General features: G+C 37.9%; 1 protein-coding gene across 2 annotated transcripts; it reads left to right on the top strand.

The window, feature by feature from the left end:
* The first annotated feature begins 327 nt into the window (after positions 1–327).
* Positions 328–17158, top strand: RCN2 (reticulocalbin 2). Of its 2 annotated transcripts, none has more exons than XM_068556215.1 (7): positions 328–652; positions 1036–1141; positions 3711–3907; positions 11336–11449; positions 14732–14828; positions 15705–15844; positions 16375–17158. In XM_068556215.1, exons 1-7 carry the CDS (start codon positions 509–511, stop codon positions 16525–16527), a joined length of 951 nt encoding a protein of 316 aa, XP_068412316.1. In that variant the 5' UTR covers positions 328–508; the 3' UTR covers positions 16528–17158. The 2 variants fall into 2 exon arrangements, with proteins under 2 accessions (XP_068412316.1, XP_068412306.1); XM_068556205.1 differs by having other exon boundaries at positions 15702–15844; positions 16375–17155.
* Positions 17159–21695: the final 4537 nt, after the last annotated feature.

Raw genomic sequence — 21695 nt, 5'->3', positions numbered from 1 at the left:
CCCAAATCTCCAGCCTTTCTTATTGATGGAAACGGGGTCGGACACACGGAGTGGACAGGGGGCTTCTGGTAGGAACGAGGCTGACGGAAAGAGACAGGGCGGGGGTGGGGTGGGGGCGTGTCTTTTGGAGGGCGTCGTGGCGCAAGGAAAGGCTCCCCCGGGGGTCTCCCCTCCCGGCCCCGACCGCCAGCCTCCTGTAGCCTCTGGGCCCGCAGCAGACCGCCACATCCCCGCGGCCCGGCCCCAGCCCTGCGGTCCAATCATCGGCGCGGCCTGGCGCCCCGCCCCTCCGCCGGGGCTATATAGGCCTCGGCCTGGCATGCTGCATCACCGCAATTGTCGCTCGGGCTTCAGCCAGTGATCACCCGAGGAACGGAGGCCACGGCCCTGTCCGCGTTCCGTTCCACCCTCCCCACGTACGCCGCGCCGCCCGCTGAGCGCCGCCGCCGGCCTGGGCCCCTCCCGCCTCCCTCCTCACCTCTCTGTGTGTCCGCGGCTGGCCGGCGCGATGCGGCTGGGCTCGAGGCCCGCCACGCTGGGGCTGCTCCTGCTGTGCGCCGCGGCAGCCGGCGCCGGGGAGGCCGAAGAGTTGCACTACCCACGGGGCGAGCACCGCGCCGACTACGACCGCGAGGCGCTACTGGGCGGCGAGGTGAGGCGGCCAGGCCGGGGGCTGGGAGGGCCGGGCCTCGTAGCGCGGCTGCCGCGGGCTTTGTCCCGGGACAAAGGGGGCGGCCGGGCGAGGCCTGGCCGGGGCAGCCTGACAGTGGGGGCCGGGCGGGGCGCAGCTCACTCTCCCGTGGACCCCGAGGGCTGTAAGCCTGAGAAAATAGCGCGGCCCAGGAGCCGGATCCCTTCTACCCTCCCTACAAGGGGCAGGATCACTGAGGGTGTGTAGGGGGCAGGGGCCTTGGAGAGCAGGTGTGGGTCACCCCAGAAGCCCTCGGCAAGGGTAGCTCTATTTTTCTCCACCATTTTGCCCTCCTGATAGTAATGCTTGACCCCCCCCCCCCGTATATCGCTTACCCCCCAAAGGAAGAAGTCGATGAATATGTTAAACTCACCCCTGAAGAGCAACACAAAAGACTGAAGTCAATCATAGAGAAAATTGACTTGGACTCAGATGGCTTTCTCACCGAAAGTAAGGACGTCCTACACAACTAACAATGGAGACATCCCTTTGTAGGAGACAGAAATACAAACATTTAAGCAGGGTGTCTGTTGAGTGTAGATTGCTAGTGTTCCAACCAATTACAGGTACTGTGTGAGAGGGGAAAAAAGGACATGGTGAGTAGGTTTTATACCTGGAAATCTTTAGACATAGGATACCAACTAACACTCAGTGCTTTCTCCAGTAATATATAAACATCACTGACCCTACATGGTATGTGCAAGTCATACCTAGAGCAAACGCCCTGCTCCTCACATGACTTTTTATCAATATCAACATGATTCACTTTAGAGAAACATGCTAAAAACCTTCTTAAGGCGTTAAGTGGTTTATTGCTCTTTTGATATATGCTTCATTAGAATCTTAACAACTTGCTTCTTTTTATAAGCAAGTAGAAAAGGACCTGTTGCATGTGAATTATGTTTATCACAAATTATTATAACTGGTAGAGGCCTTAGAATCATTATGTCCACCTCTTTTTGTAAGGATGAAGAAACTGAAGCCCAGAGGCGTAAGTGCCTTGCTCCAGTGAGTCGCAAAGCCAGGATTAGAACCCGTATCTCCTGGACTTAATTCAGTCTTTAATATCCTTCACTTAAAAAACAAACAAAAAAACAAAGTGAGTGCTCTTAGGTAGATTCTAGAGCCAGAAATGAAATGCACAGATTCTTAAAAGAATATTCCAAATAAATTGCTGTGCATCTGCCTCAACTCATTGCTTAATTCATGTGATGCACCCGATCAACTTTCCAAGTTGATCCTCAATAAAAATTCAGGAGCTGTTTTCTTATAACTCTTATTTAAATGCTGCTCAGCATCTGAAGAATGAAGTTGCTGGAGAGAGAATTATAAGCTGATTGGTAAATTCAAGATGTGTTGTCAATGAAGTATTCACATTGGTGCCCTCAGGAATATTAAGGTTTTGTTCCTCGTACTTAACGAACAGAACCTTTAGACTAATTATCCAATAAGAATAGGTACATCTTTGGTTACACTAGAGAGCACATAAAACAAGTTGATTTGGAAGACTTGGTGCTATTTATCTGCAAGGGCCTACATGTGTTCAAATATTTAATAGTAAGCTTTTTAAAAAGTTAAAATTAAAAGGAACTTAGTCCAAATCTTCATTTTATAGATGAGAAAACAAAACCTAGAGAGGGTAAACTTATTCCTTACGGCAGAGCTGAAGTATGAACCCCTGTTTCTGACCTCTGTTTCGTTCTGTATTCTGTTAAAACATGATGATCATTCTACTTGAGGACTCTTCAGGGAATTTTGCTTATTTGCACTTTAAGCGCCAGGACTGGACTCAGGTTCTTGAGAGACAGCTAAGTTCAGTTTGGACTTTGAAGCCAAACATGGGTTTGAACCTAGACTCTGCTACTCATTAGCTGTGAGTCCTCAATTCCGAACCTCGATTTCCTGAACTGTAAAACAATTATTATCATTGCCTTGTTTTGAAGATTAGAGACAAAGTATATAGAGGACCTGATATATAATAATTGTTCAATACATGGTTGCCATAATTATTCTGCCCTGATTTAGAGTTTCAGGAGGGACAAAGTGTCTTTACTTTTCTATTCACCTGACCTCCCCCCAAACCAACAGAGTAGTACCACTCTTTAAACCAAGTGGTGTATTATCTTTAAACCAAATGGGTACTCTTGCTTCCTTGCAAATATTCATGTTTTTCTTCCCCCACCCCCTTTTTTCTATAATGCAGTATAGTAAATATCTCTGATAGATTTTTAAAAGTTTATCTGAAAGTGGACATTTGCGATTTAGAAGCTTTTCCCCTGTGTCTTCAGGTACCCAGTTAAGACAGATAGCTATTACAAGAAGGGCATAAATCATAATTGCTACCCATAACTTTGTTAAAATTTCCTCCAGATGCTTTATGACATAGTTAAAGGGAATGTACTGTAACAGTATTTCTCAAACTTCAGTCACTTGAGTACATTTTTCACAATTTAGGCCCTATTTACTTATCTATTATTCCCTTAATATAGTCTTGATTCAACTCAATGTAGAATGTATTTTAAAGGAAAACTTTATATTACTTTCATAAATGAAGAACACTGTTTTTTCCAATACATATTAAAATAAATGGGTAGTTATTCAAATATTTGTGCTTCCTGAGAGATCTGTGATAATTAGCAAAAGTTATCTGCAATTTTTTGGATAATATGTTTTAAAAGTCAAGTGCTATTTTGGCCAATTGGTAGTTTATTTAATAAATACTTGTTGAGCCAGGTGCTTCCTAGGCATTTGGAGTACCTCAATGAACAAAAGATACCAAAACTCTCTGTACTCAAAGAGCTTACATTCTGTGTAGATCACATATTATAACATTCTTAAGACTCCAAACAGCTCTCCCCGCCTCCTACTCCTATTTCTATGAATACAACTAGGCCAGTTCTCACTCACTATTTATATACACTAAAGTTTTCTTTGCTTTTAAAGAATGTTTAGAAATCCTCACTCCTTTTAAGTATCAGAATTACTATCACATTCATTGTGTTCTGGGAAATTCTCATAGGTGAACTCAGTTCATGGATTCAGATGTCTTTTAAACATTATGCTATGCAAGAAGCAAAACAACAGTTCATTGAATATGATAAAAACAGTGATGCTAGTGTGTCGTGGGATGAATACAATATTCAGATGTATGATCGCGTAATCGACTTTGATGAGAACACTGCTCTGGATGATGCAGAAGAGGAGTCTTTTCGGCTGGTGAGTGTGTGTGCACAAGCTTTTGATCATATCAGTTCACTTTACCTTCCTGCATGAGTGAGCACAAGAGGCCTGAGGTCATACATTGATTGCCTTGTTCTCTATCACCTGTTTCATTTCAGTGGTCATTTTGAGGGTTTCCTTTCTAGCCAGATTTAGGACTCTTATTCTGGACTACTTCAGTTATCCTTGCATCTGTATTTCTCAGCTGCATCATTTGTCCTCATTTCCAGGGTTGCTTTTTTAGTGTATTTTGAATATGTATCTCAATATTTTATTTTTTTTTGTTATTGAACAATTGGTTTTATTATCATATTTATTAAGAAGACTATAGAGGCCTATTCCCATTTTTAAGCACATAGTTTTATATAAAATAACTCTAAAATTTTTTTAAATTGTGGTAAGGTACATATAACATAAAATTTACATTTTAACTATTTTTAAGTGTGCAGTTCAATATTGTTTAGTACATTCACATTGTTAGGCAACCGATCTGCAGAATTCTTGTCATCTTGCAGAACTGAAACCCTAAACACATAAACAAATCCTCGTTTCCACTTGCCCCAGCCCCCTGGCAACCACCACTTGACTTTCTGTCTCTGAATTCAACTATTCAGGGTACCTCGTATAAGTGGAATCCTAACATTTTTGTGTGTGTGTGACTAGCTTATTTAACTTAACGTTCTCAAGGTTCGTCCATGTTGTAGTATGTGTCGGAATTTCCTTTTAAAGACAATAATATTCCATTATATGTATATATCACATTTTGTTTATCCATTCATCAATCAATGGACAGTTGAGTTGCTTCAGCTTTTTGGCTATTGTGAGTAATGTTGCTATGAACGTGGGTGTACAAATATGTCTTCGTGACCCTGCCTTTAATTCTTTTGGGTATATATCCAGAAGTGGAATTGCTAGATCATATGGTAATTCTATTTTTAATTTTCTGAGGAACTGCAATACTGTCTTCTATAGTGGCTGCACCATTTAAAATAACTTATTTTTGAAGATTCAGTATCACTATGAGTTCTGTTGTGTCTCATGGTTTAATTTGTTGAAATATATTTCTTAAGCAGAGTTGAGGAAGGCAATATTTAGGAATCAGTAGGAACTTTTAAAGACTTTTTACTTAGTAATTAGTAGGAACTTTTTAAGACAAATTACTATAAGCTTGAGAAATTACTATTTCAAATACTTTTGTATTTCAGAGGTAATTTTAAAGACTTTTTTTTTTTTAATTTAATTTATTTATTTTTGGCTGCATTGGGTCTTTTGTCGCTGCACACGGGCTTTCTCTAGTTGCGGCTAGCAGGGGCCACCCTTTGTTGCGGTGCGCGGGCCTCTCACTAGGGTGGCTTCTCTTGTTGTGGAGCACGGGGTCCAGACACGCAGGCTTCAGTAGCTGTAGCATGCAGGCTCAGTAGTTGTGGCTCGTGGGCTCTATAGTGCAGGTTCAGTAGTTGTGGCGCACGGGCCCGGTCGCTCCGCGGCATGTGGGATCCTCCCAGACCGGAGCTCGAACCCGCGTCCCCCGCATCGGCAGGCGGACTCCCAAACACTGCGCCACCAGGGAAGCCCCAAGACTTTTTTTAAAAGAGTTTTTTGTACGTGGAAAAAATAAAACCGAACACCTTGTTGCAAGCGTTGTGTCCCAAAATATTAATCAAGGATGCTTGGAAAACATTTGAGGCTCCTCTATTCCTTAACTTACCTATCCCATTATTAGTATCTACCTTTTAGTTTTTACCATGGCCATATTTTATCAGTGTATATGCTATTTATTTTATTTCATATTGGCCACTTGAACTCTGTAGGCCATCACTAACTCAAAATTGGTTGTTTCTCTGCTAATGATTATGCATATGCTATGCATATACCACTGGTGTGGAGGTTAAGAGCTCCAGCTTTGGAGCCAGTCTGCTTGGCTTCACATTCAGGCATACCACTTAACAGTGGTGCAGCTTTAGGTTAAGTCAGACCTCCTTATGCCTCAGTTTCCTCATATCTAAAAATGGGAATGATAATAGTATGAAGAAACAGTAATAAATATTGATAGTAGCAGTTGGACTGGTAAACTCTTCTATGTTGATTTGAACGAATACTGTTGAAGAAAGCATGTATGATTCACATGTTTATCTTTAATATTTATATACAATCAGCTTTTGAAAGTTGTTTAAGCATTTGTTAACTATATCAGCTTTAGATTAGTTAGGATTTAATATATAGGGGAAAAATGTCTTTGCTCCTTTTTTTCTCCTTATTTGGGTCTTCATCTTACAGCAGACTGAAAAGAGTGTAAATCAGTCTTTTCACTACTTAGTGCTAAAAAGAAAACAAATGATAATAATGAGATCTGGGATTTGTCTACTAGTTATTCTCCTTTACTATAGGAATTAACTCATCTTAAAAGCATCATTTGCATTCCAAGACTTTTCTAAAACCAAACCATGGTATGATATTATGACTTCCCTGCCAGAGAATAATACAGAAGTTAAATACAGTATTTTAAAATGTTACTAGAATTAGATTCTGTCCTTTTTTTTTTTTCACTCAAAAGATTCAATTAGCATCCCATCAAAAATAAGAAACGTGTGTAGTTTTTTAAATCTGTATTCTTTTGTGGGTTGGGGGTGTGGGATGAAATAATACATGATGATGTTGAGAAGAAAATCTTCACTTTGAAAAGGTACATGACTTGTTAATATAAAGTATTTATGAACAGTTTTTCTTTTAAAAGATGTCTGGTTCTAATGCTATGTTCCCCACCCAGGTACTCAGTACATGTTGATTATAAGACTCTACTTTTAAAGAATGAATTAGATGGACCTTAATAGCCTAAAGGAATTTATGGATCCCTAAAATGAACACTTCTCAATGGGAGTCCTAATGGTTATTCTTTGACAACACAGGAATATGTCTCTACATGAAGTTCTATTTATAATACTTTATTAGAATTTGATATATATAGATATAACCCACTAAAAGTGGATGTGGGGTGTAAAGATGAACCCAGACACAGCTGCATTATTATTCAAAATAAAAAATCAAGGATGAAGAATGAATCGGTCTTAATCGAAGTAACAGACTAAACATTATACCATAAAATAATCATAAAAAGTAATTGGATATCTAAATAAAATAAAATGTTTCTATATGGAAGCCTAATAAAAAACAAAAATCAATTTGATACCTGAATTTTATCTTACTTTTGATGTTTTCATATAGAGAATAGAGATAGCCTGGAATAATGACCCTCTCAGGCTGTGAAATGTCTGAAAAAGCATTTCTTTATGATCTGATGAACAAGTATAGTCAGCACTTTTAAGCAGGATAATTAAAGTTTGAGGACCAACCTGGCAGAAGCTCAATTGCTCTAACTTCTAAAGCCAGCCGCTGAATGTGCATGTATAAGCAATATTTATTTATGTAAGATATTATCTTGCATGTGGCTAATCAGAATAAGACCTAGACTTTTTTTCTGGTGTCACAAGTTATATATTTCCTCATGTAAAATTTTTAGTCTACCAAAAGATGGCAGTTTTGTTCTTCACAAGTTTCTGTTACAATGTAAAATAAACGAGTATGGTAGTTTCTATCTTTTTACTACTGTGTATAGTACTTCCTACTCTCCACTAGAACACAAGGTTTTTATACAGAAGAAAAAAGTGTTGAGGTTTTATGAAACTGATAGTCTTTTGTTGTTCTCTTTTAGAAATTTGCCACTTTGAAAAAAGTCTTGCAACGTATTGGCTTCTTTAATATGAGTCTCTCTTAAATTGTGTTCCTCAAATGAGTAAAACTTTTAAAAAGCACGTTATTTCATTTTATTTTTAAAACTGAGAAATGTAAACCAGAAAACTACCTTTTTTTTTTTTTTTAAAGAAATCTTAGCTGTTGAAAGAGATCCTTTCTTTCCATAGGCAAATTTGGCCAAATTCTGCTCCCTCTGCTGAAACATGGACCTTTTTGCTCTGAATTGAAGGGTTCTTTCATAAGGAAATCTAAGCACTTAGTATTTTGAATAGTGATTTATTCAAAAAGAACTTGATTGACTCAACAAAGTACCTTGAGTTCTTATTTTTCTACTTTTCCCCATGTTAAACCTGAACATAACATGTAAATTATTTGGTCTAATTATTTAAAATTATGAAACATTAAGTTAAAACAGCTATTTGGAAACAGTTTTTTCCCCCTGTCATGATTGGGTGGATATAACTGGCTAGTGGAATCTGGATGTTTAAAAGACAAATTCTTTGGGGAAAGAAATGAGCCTCTCCACTGTAAATCAATCAACGTAAAAGAACTAGTGTTTCAGTAAATGACTGCTACCTAACCTCTAGTATTCCAAAAAACCGAAAAGAGTATTTCTTTTCAACAGTGAATCACATAAATTGAAAGCTTCTAAAATACTTGAAATTGTACTTTTTCAAAAATGTGCAGTTTAATACACATAAGTTTATAGAAAGTTATTCCCAGAAATTCTCAAAATAGAATTTATGCAGGATTAGCAATATGCCACTATTGGCTTCCAAGGCTCTTAATCACAGAATTACCTTTGAGAAATTCATTAAAAGCAGCCTTGTCCCTAATAGCTGCTACTTCTTGGTTTCCTATCAGAGTGTACTTGGGGGAAAAAAAGGAAGATGGGTGTGAGAAAGTAGAAAAGGGTATGATTATTTAACCTCGACCTCAAGATAGGCCCTTTTGAGCTTTTGATGTGTTTTATCTGGACATACAGAATTAGCACTGTAAAGAACCTACAAAGAGTAGACTTCCAAATATTATGTACATTTGTCAAAAGTATTCTCATAAAAGGACTATTTTTTGAAACCTGTTAACATGTTTTTGAAAAGTCATTTTGAAGACCAGAAACAAATAGACATACCAAGAATTAATACATAGTCTAAATTTATTGCTTTGGGGACATTAAAAAAATTATTGAGATTGTTAAAGAAGATAGTGTGTAGTACTGTAGAAAGAACAGGGAGGATCCAAGTTCAACATATTTTAGCTGTTTTTCTGACATCCCTTTCAATAAATCATTTTAATCTCAGTTTTTCTATCAATAATAGTAATATGTAACATTTATTTAATACCTAATACTTAAGGTTTCTAATTGCTTGATAGGAATTCTCATCCCAATTGCTTAACAGAGATTTTTTTCTTATTTATTATAAATTCAATTTATTTAAAACTAAAAAAAAAAAAACCGGTTCACCCATTTCTGTCACCTCTCCACCTCCCCACCCCTGGCAACCACCAGTCTGTTCTCTGTATCTTGAGCTTGGTTTTGGGGGAATTTTTTGTTTGTTTGTTTTTAGATTCCACATAGATCATACAGTATTTGTCTTTCTCTGACTTATTTCACTTAGCATAATGCCCTCAAGGTACATCCATATTGTCTCAAATGGCAAGATTTTATTCTTTTTTATGGCTGAATAATAAGTCCCCTACATTCGAATGAGTTCCGTTCAGTGAGCACGTTCGTAAGTCCGATTTGCTCGTTAAGTCCAACAAAGTTAGCCTGGGTACCCACCTAACATAATCGGCTATATAGTACTGTACTGTAATAGGTTTATAATACTTTTCACACAAATAATACATAAACACAAACAATAAAGAGAACATTTTTAATCTTATAGTACAGTGCCTTGAAAAGTACAGTAGTACAGTACAACAGCTGGCATACAGGGGCTGGCATCGAGTGAACAGGCAAGAAGTGTTACTTACTGGAGGAGGGAGAGGAGGTGGGAGATGGTAGAGCTGAAGGATCATCAGCAATAGGAGACGGAGGGCAAGCTGCAATGTCACTCACGCCTGACACTGATGGCACAGGTTCTGGTTCCTTCCTGGATTCAATTCTATCTACTGTCTTGAAAAAATGATCCAGTGATATCTGGGTAGTAGCTCTTTCTTTCTTGTCATAGATGACACGGTAGCACTGGATTGCATTCTGAATGGCTACTGCAACCTTCCTGTACCATTCTACGTTTGGGTCCTGTGCCTCGAAAAGTAACAGTGCCTCCTCAAGTAAAGAAAATCTCCTTGCCATTTCCTGTGTCGTGAATCTCTTCAGTTCTTTAGTTACTTCTTCTTCCTTTTGTCTCTCTTCATCCTTTCTCTGGGCCTCCAATTCCATCTTTTCACCTTGTTCCACTCTCAATTATTTTCACTTTTGTTTCTGTTGTTATCGCTTGGTGCTTCTTAGCAGTACCAGCTACATTACCACTGCTTTTACGCTTGCTTCCGGACATCCTGGGCTTGAAATAAAGATACTGTACCACTGTACTCTATACAGTACTGTACAGTAAAGTACACAAAAGCACAACCACTTGTAGAGAATGCACGCACGTGACAATGTATGCCCGTCACGTAAACTAACTTACGTAATTGGACATATGAATGCACGTTTGCATCTTTGAAAATTCGCAGCTTGAAGGGTCGTATATGGGGGACTTACTGTATATAATTTCTTTATCCATTTATCCATCAGTGGATATAGGTTGTTTCTATATGTTGGCTATTGTAAATAATGCTGCAGTGAACATAGAGGCTCGTATATCTTTTTGAGTTAGTGTTTTCATTTTCTTTGGATAAATACCCAGAAGTGGAATTCCTGGATCAGATGGTAGTTCTATTTTTAATTTTTTGAGGAATCTCCATACTGTTTTCCGTAGTAGCTGCATCAATTTACATTCCCACCAACAGTGCACAAGAGTTCTCTTTTCTCCATATCCTTATCAACACCTGTTATTTCTTGTCTTTTTTGTAACAGCCAGGTGTCAGGTGATATATCATTGTGGTCTTGATTTGCATTTCCCTGATGATTTATGATGTTGAGCATCTTTTCATTTACCTGTTGGCCATCTGTATGTATTTGGAAAATGTCTATTCAGATCTGCCCATTTTTTTAGTTGGACTGTTTGGTTTTTGTTCTATTGAGTTGTACAAGTTCTTTATATATTTTGGATATTAGCCCCTTATCATATATATGATTTGCAAATATTTTCTCCCATTCAGTAGCTTTCATTTTATTGATGGTTTCTTTTGCTGTGCAGAGCCTTTTAGTTTGATGTAGTCCCACTTGTTTATTTTTGCTTTTGTTGCTTTTGGTGTCAGATTATCCCAATTGTATAGGTGAGGAGACTGGAGAGGTTAAGCAATTTGCCCTAAGTAATAAGCTAGTGAGTGGCATTGCTGGAATTCAGATCTGAGTTTCTCTGACTCTAGAGCCTGTGTCTCTGTACTGCTTCTAATAAATGTTTGTTATTTGCCCAACTTACCTTCAAAGGGATGATGTGAAGATAAAATATGATAATGGGTGTAAATGTACTTTAGATTTCACAGAGTTGTATTTTTCAAAGTATTTTTAATGATGTTATGGTATGGATGAGACCTTTAAACATGTTCAATATTTAATTTTCAAAGCTTCATTTAAAGGACAAGAAGAGATTTGAAAAAGCTAACCAGGATTCAGGTCCTGGTTTGAATCTTGAAGAATTTATTGCTTTTGAGCATCCTGAAGAAGTTGATTACATGGCGGTAAGGAAGAAACATTTCAAGATGACTATTGAATGACCAAAACTTTAAAACTTGCTTTTACAAAGTAATTAAAATGAATTGTATGGCAAACAGAATTTTGGGAGACAGGAAGATCTAAAGTTTTCCCTGCTTAAGATAAGGAGTGGGAAGAAGGAGGTTTTCTGGTGGGGTGGGGTGGGGTGTGCTTATTGGGAGGAAGAAGGTAAGGAATGAGTGTTCTTTAATCTCTGTAACATATATGAGCATCAGTCTTTCCCTGACTAGTTTCTGTTTCGTAACCACATTATCTTCAGTGCCTTCCTTGTCCTTTTGTAGTTTCCCGACTTTCCTCTGGTTTTTCAGTATTAGTAACACTAGAACTTCCTATTTAGTTTACAGCATCACTTGTGAAAACTTTTGGTCTGGGAGAATGTATCACATTTGGATCCCTTTTCATAGGGTGTGTGGGGGTAGGGTGGGGGGTACAGCTAATGACTAATGATGTTTTTGCAACTTCAGGCATAATGAGTCCTCTCATCCCTTTAGTGCTTAAAAGAAGTACCAGCTCTTCAAAATTTTGTTGGACTCTAGGTTTAATTTAACACTGATTAAGTCCTCCTATGACTTGATAAGCTTCTTGAGAGCAGAAACTATCATATTGGAGGGTAAAGATTAATATAAGACGTGGCTTTTAAAAAATAGGCCAAACATTTATATTGAGGTCTGTTGCCTGGCATCAGCCTCCAGCCATGTGGCTTAGTTCCCCGGACATTTCAGGGAGGGAAGATGTAGCTTTTTGTTTAATGGGTCAAGGTCAGATGCTGCTACCTTGATAGCAAGGCTGCAGATACGTTTTTCTCTATAGCTCAGTGGCAAGACACCACCATTAGTACCACTTCTCTTGCCACTGTGAGGCATCTGATTTCTCACTTGGCACAAAATACATGACCTAGTTTAAGAACATTGGCACAATTTGTTTAATTAGGGCCAATTAGGGCCAATTAGGGCCAAAAATTGAGCCCTAGCATGGTAGGCAGAGGATGTTGGATCTTGATTACCTCGGAATAAGGAACAGTTGAAGACTGAGGAGGGAAATGACCAGTGAAAGCAATGAAATAATTTAGGCATTATATGTTATGGCCCTGGAATACAAGGTGGCAGTGGAATGAATTAGACTTGACCAACATTTTGAAGAAAGCATAGACAGGAATGTTGACTGACTAAACACGGGAAGGGAGGGGGGCAAGAGTCAGAGATGACTGTGAGGTTTGGAGCTTGCCTAACAATGAAAGCCCATTGCAGAATGGGGTGTGTCAGTATGGGGAAGTATGTTCTTTGTGCTGAGTTGGCCTTGATGGCAGCATATAAGGTGTGTGACCATAAAGTGGTGTCTCATTCAGAGCAGCTTCATTAATTCCTATTTATCTTCATTGTTTTTGTGTATCCCTTTTTCCCTTTAAGGGTATATTTGATATAGGAAAAGGCAGGAGTACAAGATCAACTAAGTGATTCTACTTTGGATTAAAATTTGGAATTTAAAGATATTTTCATTCATGTAGTTCCAAAAATTATTTTAACCAAGGCAACATTATTGAAATAAATCTATTGTTTCCCAAGAGGATTACTTGAATGGAGGAATAATCATTTTGATCAGTGATTCTTTTACTGGGTCATAGACTCCTTTAAAAAATATGATGCAAACTATGTACTGTGTCCCAGAAAAATCCTATGTATGTCCATGCTCATACACGTGAAGTATTGGATTATAATTTCAAGAGATTCTCAGATCCTCTCTCTAAAACCAATCTTTGGATATCCAGGTTAAGAGCCCCTGGTTTCTATACATAAAATCTGTAATATTTGATTTTTAAAAATGCCAACAACTTGTATTTAAGTGTTATTTCATACAGATGTAGATAAAGCCCCTGGGTTTGACTAGAATGGTAGACTTTTGAGAATATATTTCATTATAGTTTTGATGCTAGAATCCAGATTGAAAGGTATTTGGGTGGCAGCAGGTAATGAGGAAACGAGAATAGTAGGTATAACCTATTAGAGGAAAAGAAAAACCAGGATGGTGGCTAAAGAGTGCAGCAAAGTCATTGGGGACTTGAATGTTTTTAAAGGCATAGAAGAAGGAGCTGGTGGAGAAGAGATTGGAGCCCTGGGAGAGGCTGGAGTTAAGAGTTAAAGAAAGCACTCAGGAAATGGGGTAGTATGGGATCTAGGAAGACAGTTGAGGGCTTCACCCTAGAGAAGAGGGGGAGAGAGCTTTAACTGTTGAGATCAGAGGCATATATAGAGGTAATTAAAGGTGAGGATGCGATGCTGGGAAACAAGGAAGCATTTCAGAAGACCTGTACCATGTTTAGAAAAACAGGAGGGTCTTTGTCAAGAGTGTATTGGAGAGAGTTAGGGTGAGGCCCAAGGAAAATGGAGGTTTCAAAAAACAGCTGTAGAGTGTATGTTAGGGAAAGTGAGGCAGAGATAGACTTCCAAGCTGCAGTGAGAGCCCACCAAAGTGGCAAGAAATTAATTTACAAGGACTAGTTTCTATTTTTATATCTTTCTCTGATTCTGGAATAAAGGAGAAAGTGAAGTGAGTCTGATGTACTAGATAGGGATTGGCATAATAAGAAGAGGGTACAAGGGGATATAGGAATGTAATAAGAGAAGTACTGAAGCAGCTGGCCATTAAACAGGTCATCTTGGGTCAAGTATAACGAGAAAGGGTGTGATCTTTGGATCAGAGGGGAGTGGTTGGTAAGAAGCCTTGGTAAGTGTGAGGAACAGATTTGGGGGCAGTCTGGTGTGGATAGGGTAGATTGGTAGAAGAGGAAGCAGGGAGGTTGAGGTTTTATAGGGGACTGCCCCATTTCAGGTCTGGGGGTAGAACAGCAGCTCTATTCAAAGACATCTAAGACAAGGGTTCTTTTGGGGTTGTTAATAGATTTGAGAGAAAGTGGAATTAAAGAACACAAAGGTAGTAAGATATGTCATTCTTCAGAAGGAGGGTAATGTGCAGAAAATAGGAGTGTGAGTTTAGTGCCGAGGTTGTTCAGGAGGGTGAAGTGGAGTGCTCAATAATAGAAACTTAAGGATGTTGAATTTTAAGCTACTTAATATTTGGGGTTTTATTCCTGCTTCTAAATTCCAATGTTTAGAAAGATTGTCTTGCAAGTATGGACAACCAAAATAATTATTCCTAAATAAGTTCTGTAGTAGCATTGATTCAGATGGTGGTGGGATTGAAACTTTTGTGACTAATTTTTTTGTGTGTGTGTGTGAACGGACATGCAATAGGAATTTGTCATTCAAGAGGCTTTAGAAGAACATGACAAAAATGGTGATGGATTTGTTAGTTTGGAAGAATTTCTCGGTGACTACAGGCGGGACCCAAGTAAGTAGCTTGGGGATGTGTGGAAGCGGGGGTGGGAAAAGAAGAAAGAAATTGAAAGACAGTCTTGCTCATTGAGAGTTCTGTTTGACAGAGGAAAATGGAAGAAGAACTGGGCTTGATTCCTCCTTGTTCTGCCAAGTTCAATAAAATACAAGGGAAACAAAGGGACTTAAAGCTTATCTGAGAATGCTGTTTTTACTCACTTTTATTTCCACGTCTAGATCCAAGCATTTTTCTTCCTTTTCAAACAAATAAAATGTAATCATCAATCCAAATGGGTGAGGAAGTAAAGGTTGATATTTTTAAACAGACTTCTGTACCCTTGCATGTAGATCTTGAAAGAGAAGAAAATATAGAATCCTATAAATACTGGAGTAAGACTGGAAGGTGGCTTACTGAGTGTTTGAAATTTGAGGAGTTTTTAAATGCAGCTTTTTCTGAAAGCAGCTGTCTTTTCAGAATTGTTGCTTAAAAGCATCACTTATTGTGAATGTCACTTTAAAATTACACATGGCATTGCTTTGTAAGAGCACGCAGGAAGCTTTAGTCACATGATGTACGTAAAAACATTACCTAGCTCCAACTTGGGAAAACAGTATCCGAACAAGTAGCAGCAGTTAACAAATTGCTAGTTTGTGATAATAAGCAACAATTTTTAAACTCTGAGTATCACTTTTGAAAATTACTATAGAGTTGATACTTATTTCAGGACATTTCAGTTAAGTACCTCTGTTTCTTTGGGCCTCCTTTATTTGGTAAGCTTTAAATTCATTTCCTTTATTCTAGGGGTATACCAAACTTCTTATTGGATACATGTGATATTCTTGCGTATGCATGTTTATGTTCTTGGGGGTTTTCTTTTTGTATATTAAGCAGCAAATGAAGATCCAGAGTGGATACTCGTTGAGAAAGATAGATTCCTGAATGATTATGACAAAGATGCTGACGGCAGGCTTGATCCCCAAGAGCTGTTGTCTTGGGTAGTACCCAATAATCAGGGCATTGCACAAGAAGAGGTAAGTGTTACAGAATTACTCTCTCATCCCCAAATTGGTGCTACTGATAGTAAAGGAAATTCAAAATCTTAAGCCAAAGAAAGAAGTAGTGGAGTTATTTATTTAGGAATAATGCATTGCTATTTCTTGATTTAAATCTATGATCTGTTTTAGATTGTTTTAGATTTTCAAGGAGACAAAGAAGTTAAGATTGTATCATGTATTAATCTGATAGCACAATAGAATAATAAAAATTTGTATTTACCTACAGGGGCTCAAAATGAGTTATATTAATTTTGGTTTACTTTGAGATATCCTGAATTGGATTTGAGTTGGGAGGAGGCAGAACCCAGCAGAAATTAAGGAAGGAGGTAATGAGAGACGCCGTAGACAGACCTGGTCACAATGGTTAATATTTTTAGATACTTAGACAATAATGAGTACTTGGCATACCTGAATGGTTTTGACAAATCAAATCACATTAAAATGTGAACATCTTTCTGAAAATGCTTATTACACTTGACACCTTTTTGTTTTGTTTTATTTTAAAGGCTCTTCATCTAATTGATGAAATGGATTTGAATAGTGACAGAAAGCTCTCTGAAGCAGAGATTCTGGAGAACCAGGACTTGTTTCTTACCAGCGAAGCCACAGATTATGGCAGACAGCTTCATGATGAATATTTCTATCACGATGAGCTTTAATCCCTGGGTATATCTGAGTAGAGTACTGGCTCCTTTTATAGTTTGTTACCAGCTTTACTTTTGTGATAAAATGTTGATGTTATATTTTACATTCTTACATCTTACCACAGTCAAGATTAATGTACATTAAAATTTTGGCCTTTTAGAAGAAACGTAAAACAAAAACCTGATATTTATTTCAAAACGTATTGAAGAAATGAAACAATATTGTGCCATATGACAACATAGTCTTTCCTAAATATTCCATCTGTTTAGTACTGTATTATGGAATATTTGAGTTCTGTTTCCATACTTGAAAAAATGGAGGATTCTAGAGTTGGCTGAACAATATTATTTAAGTAGTATATGACTGAGCTATCAATTTTTGTTTTAAGTAGATTTAATTTGGGAACTGACAGAAGGACATTGTGTTTAGTTTTAGCATTTTTGCTTTAAAACCTTTAAAGGAACCTTAGAAAGACTTATGCCTCACATGTTAATGTTGAGAAGTTCTGCTTAATTTTAAAATGGTTTCTATAAAAGGTTTTATTGTATGAAATAGAACTTTATATTTTTGCATCTGTATAGATAGTAATTATATTTAATGTGTAACTATAGCATTATGGTGTGTGGAATTTGACATTGTCCAGAACTCTTTTCTTTTATTGACTGATTAAAAATGAAATGTCCTATCTTTTTATATGTTTGTTTGTTTTTCTTTAATCTTTCAGGTAACCCTTGAATTTAGCAAAAGTTTTGTTGTATTATACATTACTTCACCTCATCCATTCCTGTATTTTATTTGGGGAATGAATGTTCTCAAAACTCTGTTAAATTATATTCTTGCTGCATATTCTTATTTTGCCTTTTTTTTTTTTTCTAGATAAAAGAATCATATTATAATTGAATGTGCACCTGACACATTTCATTTGCTATTGTGGCAAATGTGGTCTTGCTATTTGGAGCTAGAAATAGTCATAAGAACTACACAGGTTGAAATCACCAGTAGAGCTGGTTAGTTATCAGCAGTAGAGCTCAAGATCAGTCATACTGAAATTAAAATCATACTTGATAAGCATTTGTCCACACCTAAATGGTCAGTTTTAACCTTATTCAGGAAGTCAACTTATTACCTTTGTGGGGAGTAAGAAAAGTAAGAAGGTGAGAAATTCATGTTTTCATAGCTTTGACTCACAGATAGTTTTGCTTTCTGTTTTCTTAAATTACTTTTATTTGTGGGTGAAGAGGTCAGCTATGCATTCTATTAATCTTTTTCCAATCTAAAGTTGTCTCCTTTATAGCACACACAGCACTGGGGGGGCTCAGCCAGTCTTTATGAGTTATTAGAGAAAATCTGAAGCCCTTTTCTAATAGAATTAACTGCATCAGCTTACCTCTCTACTGCTCCCACCTCTGCTGATGTGAGTCACGGATGCAAATTGTAACCTCTCACACTTTAATGATAGCTTGCTTACCCTGGTATCTAAAGTACATGGTTTTCATTTTAATTTACACAATACCTGTCTGGCCTTTTAAGAATTAAAGATATACTATTATCACTCATCTGCCACTTGTCAGCCTTACTGAAGTTGGGATATTTGGAATAACCAGTTTGATTAGCATGCTAACCATTTGTTTTTCTCACTAGATTCTCCAAAATCTATACCAGAATTGTTAGATCATTGGATATGGCTTTCATTTTTAATCTTAATGAGTTAAGAGTTAGCATTCTACATTCAGTCTTGATTTCATGCAGATATAAGAATTTTGGTGACATTATTAGCGGTCACCAATATCTGTACTCCTTTAGTTCCTGGCATAAAGAAAATTACACTTTCCAGCCCCCATGTGGGTGAGCAAGGGCTAGTTCTGACCAGTTAAATGTGAGTAGAAGTAGTGTGTGTCACTCCCAGACCAGGCCAGTGACAAACCTTTGCCATGGCGTTGTAGAGGATGCCTCACTTGAAATGGTGAAGCCACAAGATCAAAGTAGTCTTGATTTCTGAGTGACCACATGGAGGTCAGTTGGACCGTCAGTGGACTTTGCATGATCAAAAAATAGACTTTTATTATGTTAAGCTACTAAGATTTTGGTGTGTTTTTTGTTTTTTTGTTTTTTAAACTACAGCGGAGCCCAGCCTATCCTTACTGAGTGGAGATTTAGTATTAAACAATTGGCTTTTATAAGCATATGGAGAAGAATCATCATCTACTTGAACGGAGTTTCTATATCTTCTGCTAATTCAAAATAGAGAAGTTTATTTTTAAGGCTTTTATTTGGATTTAAATTTTAAATAAGCCTCTTTAAAAATAAATCTTTATTTTAATAGAATTAGGATAATTTGAATTTATTCTTATGGAATGAGAGTAAAGATAGAATGAGGCTTTTTGAATAAGCTGATTCTGGCTGAAGGACTTAATTACTTCCATTGTTTGACTTCAGGTACTACTTCAAAATGGAAAAGTTGGCAGTATTTGCACAAATCAGTTCATATGTGGTTCTGATTGTGCAAATATACAGGACAGAAAATGACTTTCTAGTTTGTGGTATGAACTTAAAGGAAGCCAGGACATTCATAGTAAAAGCCATGAGGTCATGTTTGCCTTACTTATTAGTTCTTTCCTTTGCAGTTTTGTTTTTTTTAAAACAGACCTTATTTTTCGAGCAGTCTTAGATTCACAGCAAAATTGAGCAAAAAGGTAGTTATTTCCCATAAGCTCTGCTCTTCGCATATGCACAGCCCCCTCCACTATCAAAATCCTGCACCAGAGTGGTATACTTGTTACAATTGATGAGCCTATACTGACACATTATTATCACCCAAAGGCCACAGTTTACATTAGGATTCACTCTTGGCCTTGTACATTCTGTGGGTTTGAACAAATGTATAATGACAAATCCACCTTTATACAGAGTAGTTTCACTGCCCTAAAATCCACTGTGCTCTGCCTTTATTCATTCCTCCTCCACCAAACCCCTGGCAAACACTAAACTTACTGTCTCCTTAGTTTTGCCTTTTCCAGAACATCTTATAGTTGGATTTATACAATATATAGCCTTTTAAGGTTACTTTGCAGTTTTGAATGTATACCATTGTTGCTCTAGGTTTTTGTGTTACCATGTTTCCTTTTAAGTGAGAAATTTCTACTTAAACTTCATAAGATCTTTTCAACTTTGGAAAATGATTTGGGAAAGCCGGTAAGAGTCGAATTTTTGAAACAAGTGTAACAACTAGTGTGCTTCATTTCAACATTGAGTTTTTGTCAAATAAATATTTGGCCAGATTTCCTGGCTGCTATGAAATTTTTTACAACTGATATCAGTGAGTAGCTCAACTACTTAAGAGCCACCAGAACAGCTACTAAAATGTCTCAATTTGATTTGGAAAAAAAGACAATTCAAGTACAGAGGAAAATAAGTATGGTGAAATACCTAGAGTTCGCCATATCTTTATTTCAAATTAACTAAAAATAGTTCATGAACTGTCGAAAGTAAACCACTTGAATTTATAAAACTTTAAAAATGGTTAAAGAGATTTTTAAAAAATCACATAAGCCTTTAGTCTTGGTGTTATGTACCCTAAACAAAAAATATCATCCTAGTTCTGTTTTCTGTTCTACAAAGATATTTTTCTTTTCTTCTGAGGCCAGGATCCAATGAACGGAAAGCATCGCTCTTTTGCTGTGTAGTACCATTAGCAGTGATTGGTAACACAGGTAAAGAGACCATCTCACTACAAGGATACACTAAAAGCATGAACAAAGGTGTTTTTTTGTACCAGCTGCTGGCCTGCCTGAATTGATGCTTTGTTGTTCCGTCTAAGAACAAATGACCTCATGCAAGTGATTGATTTTGTAAGAGTACTCTGTAATAAAAAACCTGATTATATTTAATTGTGGACTTGCCTTCCTGGTGGTAAGGAAAGGGAAGCTGGGCTAAGCTGAGGCGGAGCTGTGACTAAGCTGTTTACAGGTATTTCACCTCACCGGCATACAGCAATTAGTCTTCCATCTGTGCTCCTTCAGCCCTTCCACTTTTTAAACCCCAGCACCGCAGCAAAGCTCCTAACTCCCAAACAACCCACCAAAGCAAAACAGCAAATACTGCGAGCTTAGAGAAGGAAAGAGATGAGGGTGATTTGTATTAATGCCCCTTTCCTGCTCAATTTAAAGACATGATAAACATTTATTTATAAAATTTCCTGTATGACAAAAAGTATAACAGTTTATCTGGAAATCAATGTGTTTCCTCCCTTAAAGTTAAAAGAATGGAATGTAAGTTTCTTGAGGACTGCAGCTGTATCTTTATCACTGTGTTTCCAGTGCCCAATATGTGATTAGTACATAGTAGATGTTTACTGAATGAAGTTACTAGTGGCACAAGATGAGAGAAAGCTGACATAATATCAGTTTGTTTCAATGACTGTAATTTTTTAAATGTCTCAGCCTGTTCTTGCCTTGTGGTCTCTCTTTAAAAAAAAATTCTTTGGATGTTTAAATATATTTGTTTAAGTATCTTTGAGATGATTCTGTTAGTTCTAGGTGTAGTCCCATTTGTCAGTCCACTGACTCTCCCTCATTATGGTTTGCAAGTTTTGACTGAATTCACATTTAGTGAGAGCTGTTTGCGTAGAGTCTCGTGTGTCCAAGGTTGTAGAAATGTCCTTTGTTAGGTCCTGTGGGTTTTATCAGTTCTAGACAGGTTTCTGTGTTAAATTTCTTAGCCTGAAGTTTCTGTACCTCACAGTAGTGTGAATTTGGACTCCCCATATACCTGCGTGGGCACAGTTTCGGTGTCTAATTTCTCATCGGTGACCTTATCTACCCACAATTGGCAGATACTGTACTTCCTTGTTCCGTTTTAGACCAGTGAGTGGGTTTTTCTAGTCTTCATCTCAGAGAGAGCCTCCTTCATGGTCCTGGCCAGCTCCCCACTGTAGAAGCATCATCTCCTTTCCTTTTCTTTGGCATTAAGACCTCAGCCACAGGGCTTCCCTGGTGGTGAGAATCTGCCTGCCAATGCAGGGGACACGGGTTCGAGCCCTGGTCTGGGAAGATCCCACATGCCACGGAGCGACTAGGCCCGTGAGCCACAATTGCTGAGCCTGCGTGTCTGGAGCCTGTGCTCCGCAGCGGGAGAGGCCGCGATGGTGAGAGGCCCGCGCACCGCGATGAAGAGTGGCCCCCAC

This window comes from Eschrichtius robustus, chromosome 1 (assembly GCF_028021215.1).
Source record: "Eschrichtius robustus isolate mEscRob2 chromosome 1, mEscRob2.pri, whole genome shotgun sequence".
NCBI lineage: Eukaryota > Metazoa > Chordata > Mammalia > Artiodactyla > Eschrichtiidae > Eschrichtius > Eschrichtius robustus.
This window is presented reverse-complemented; position numbering and strand designations above follow the sequence as displayed.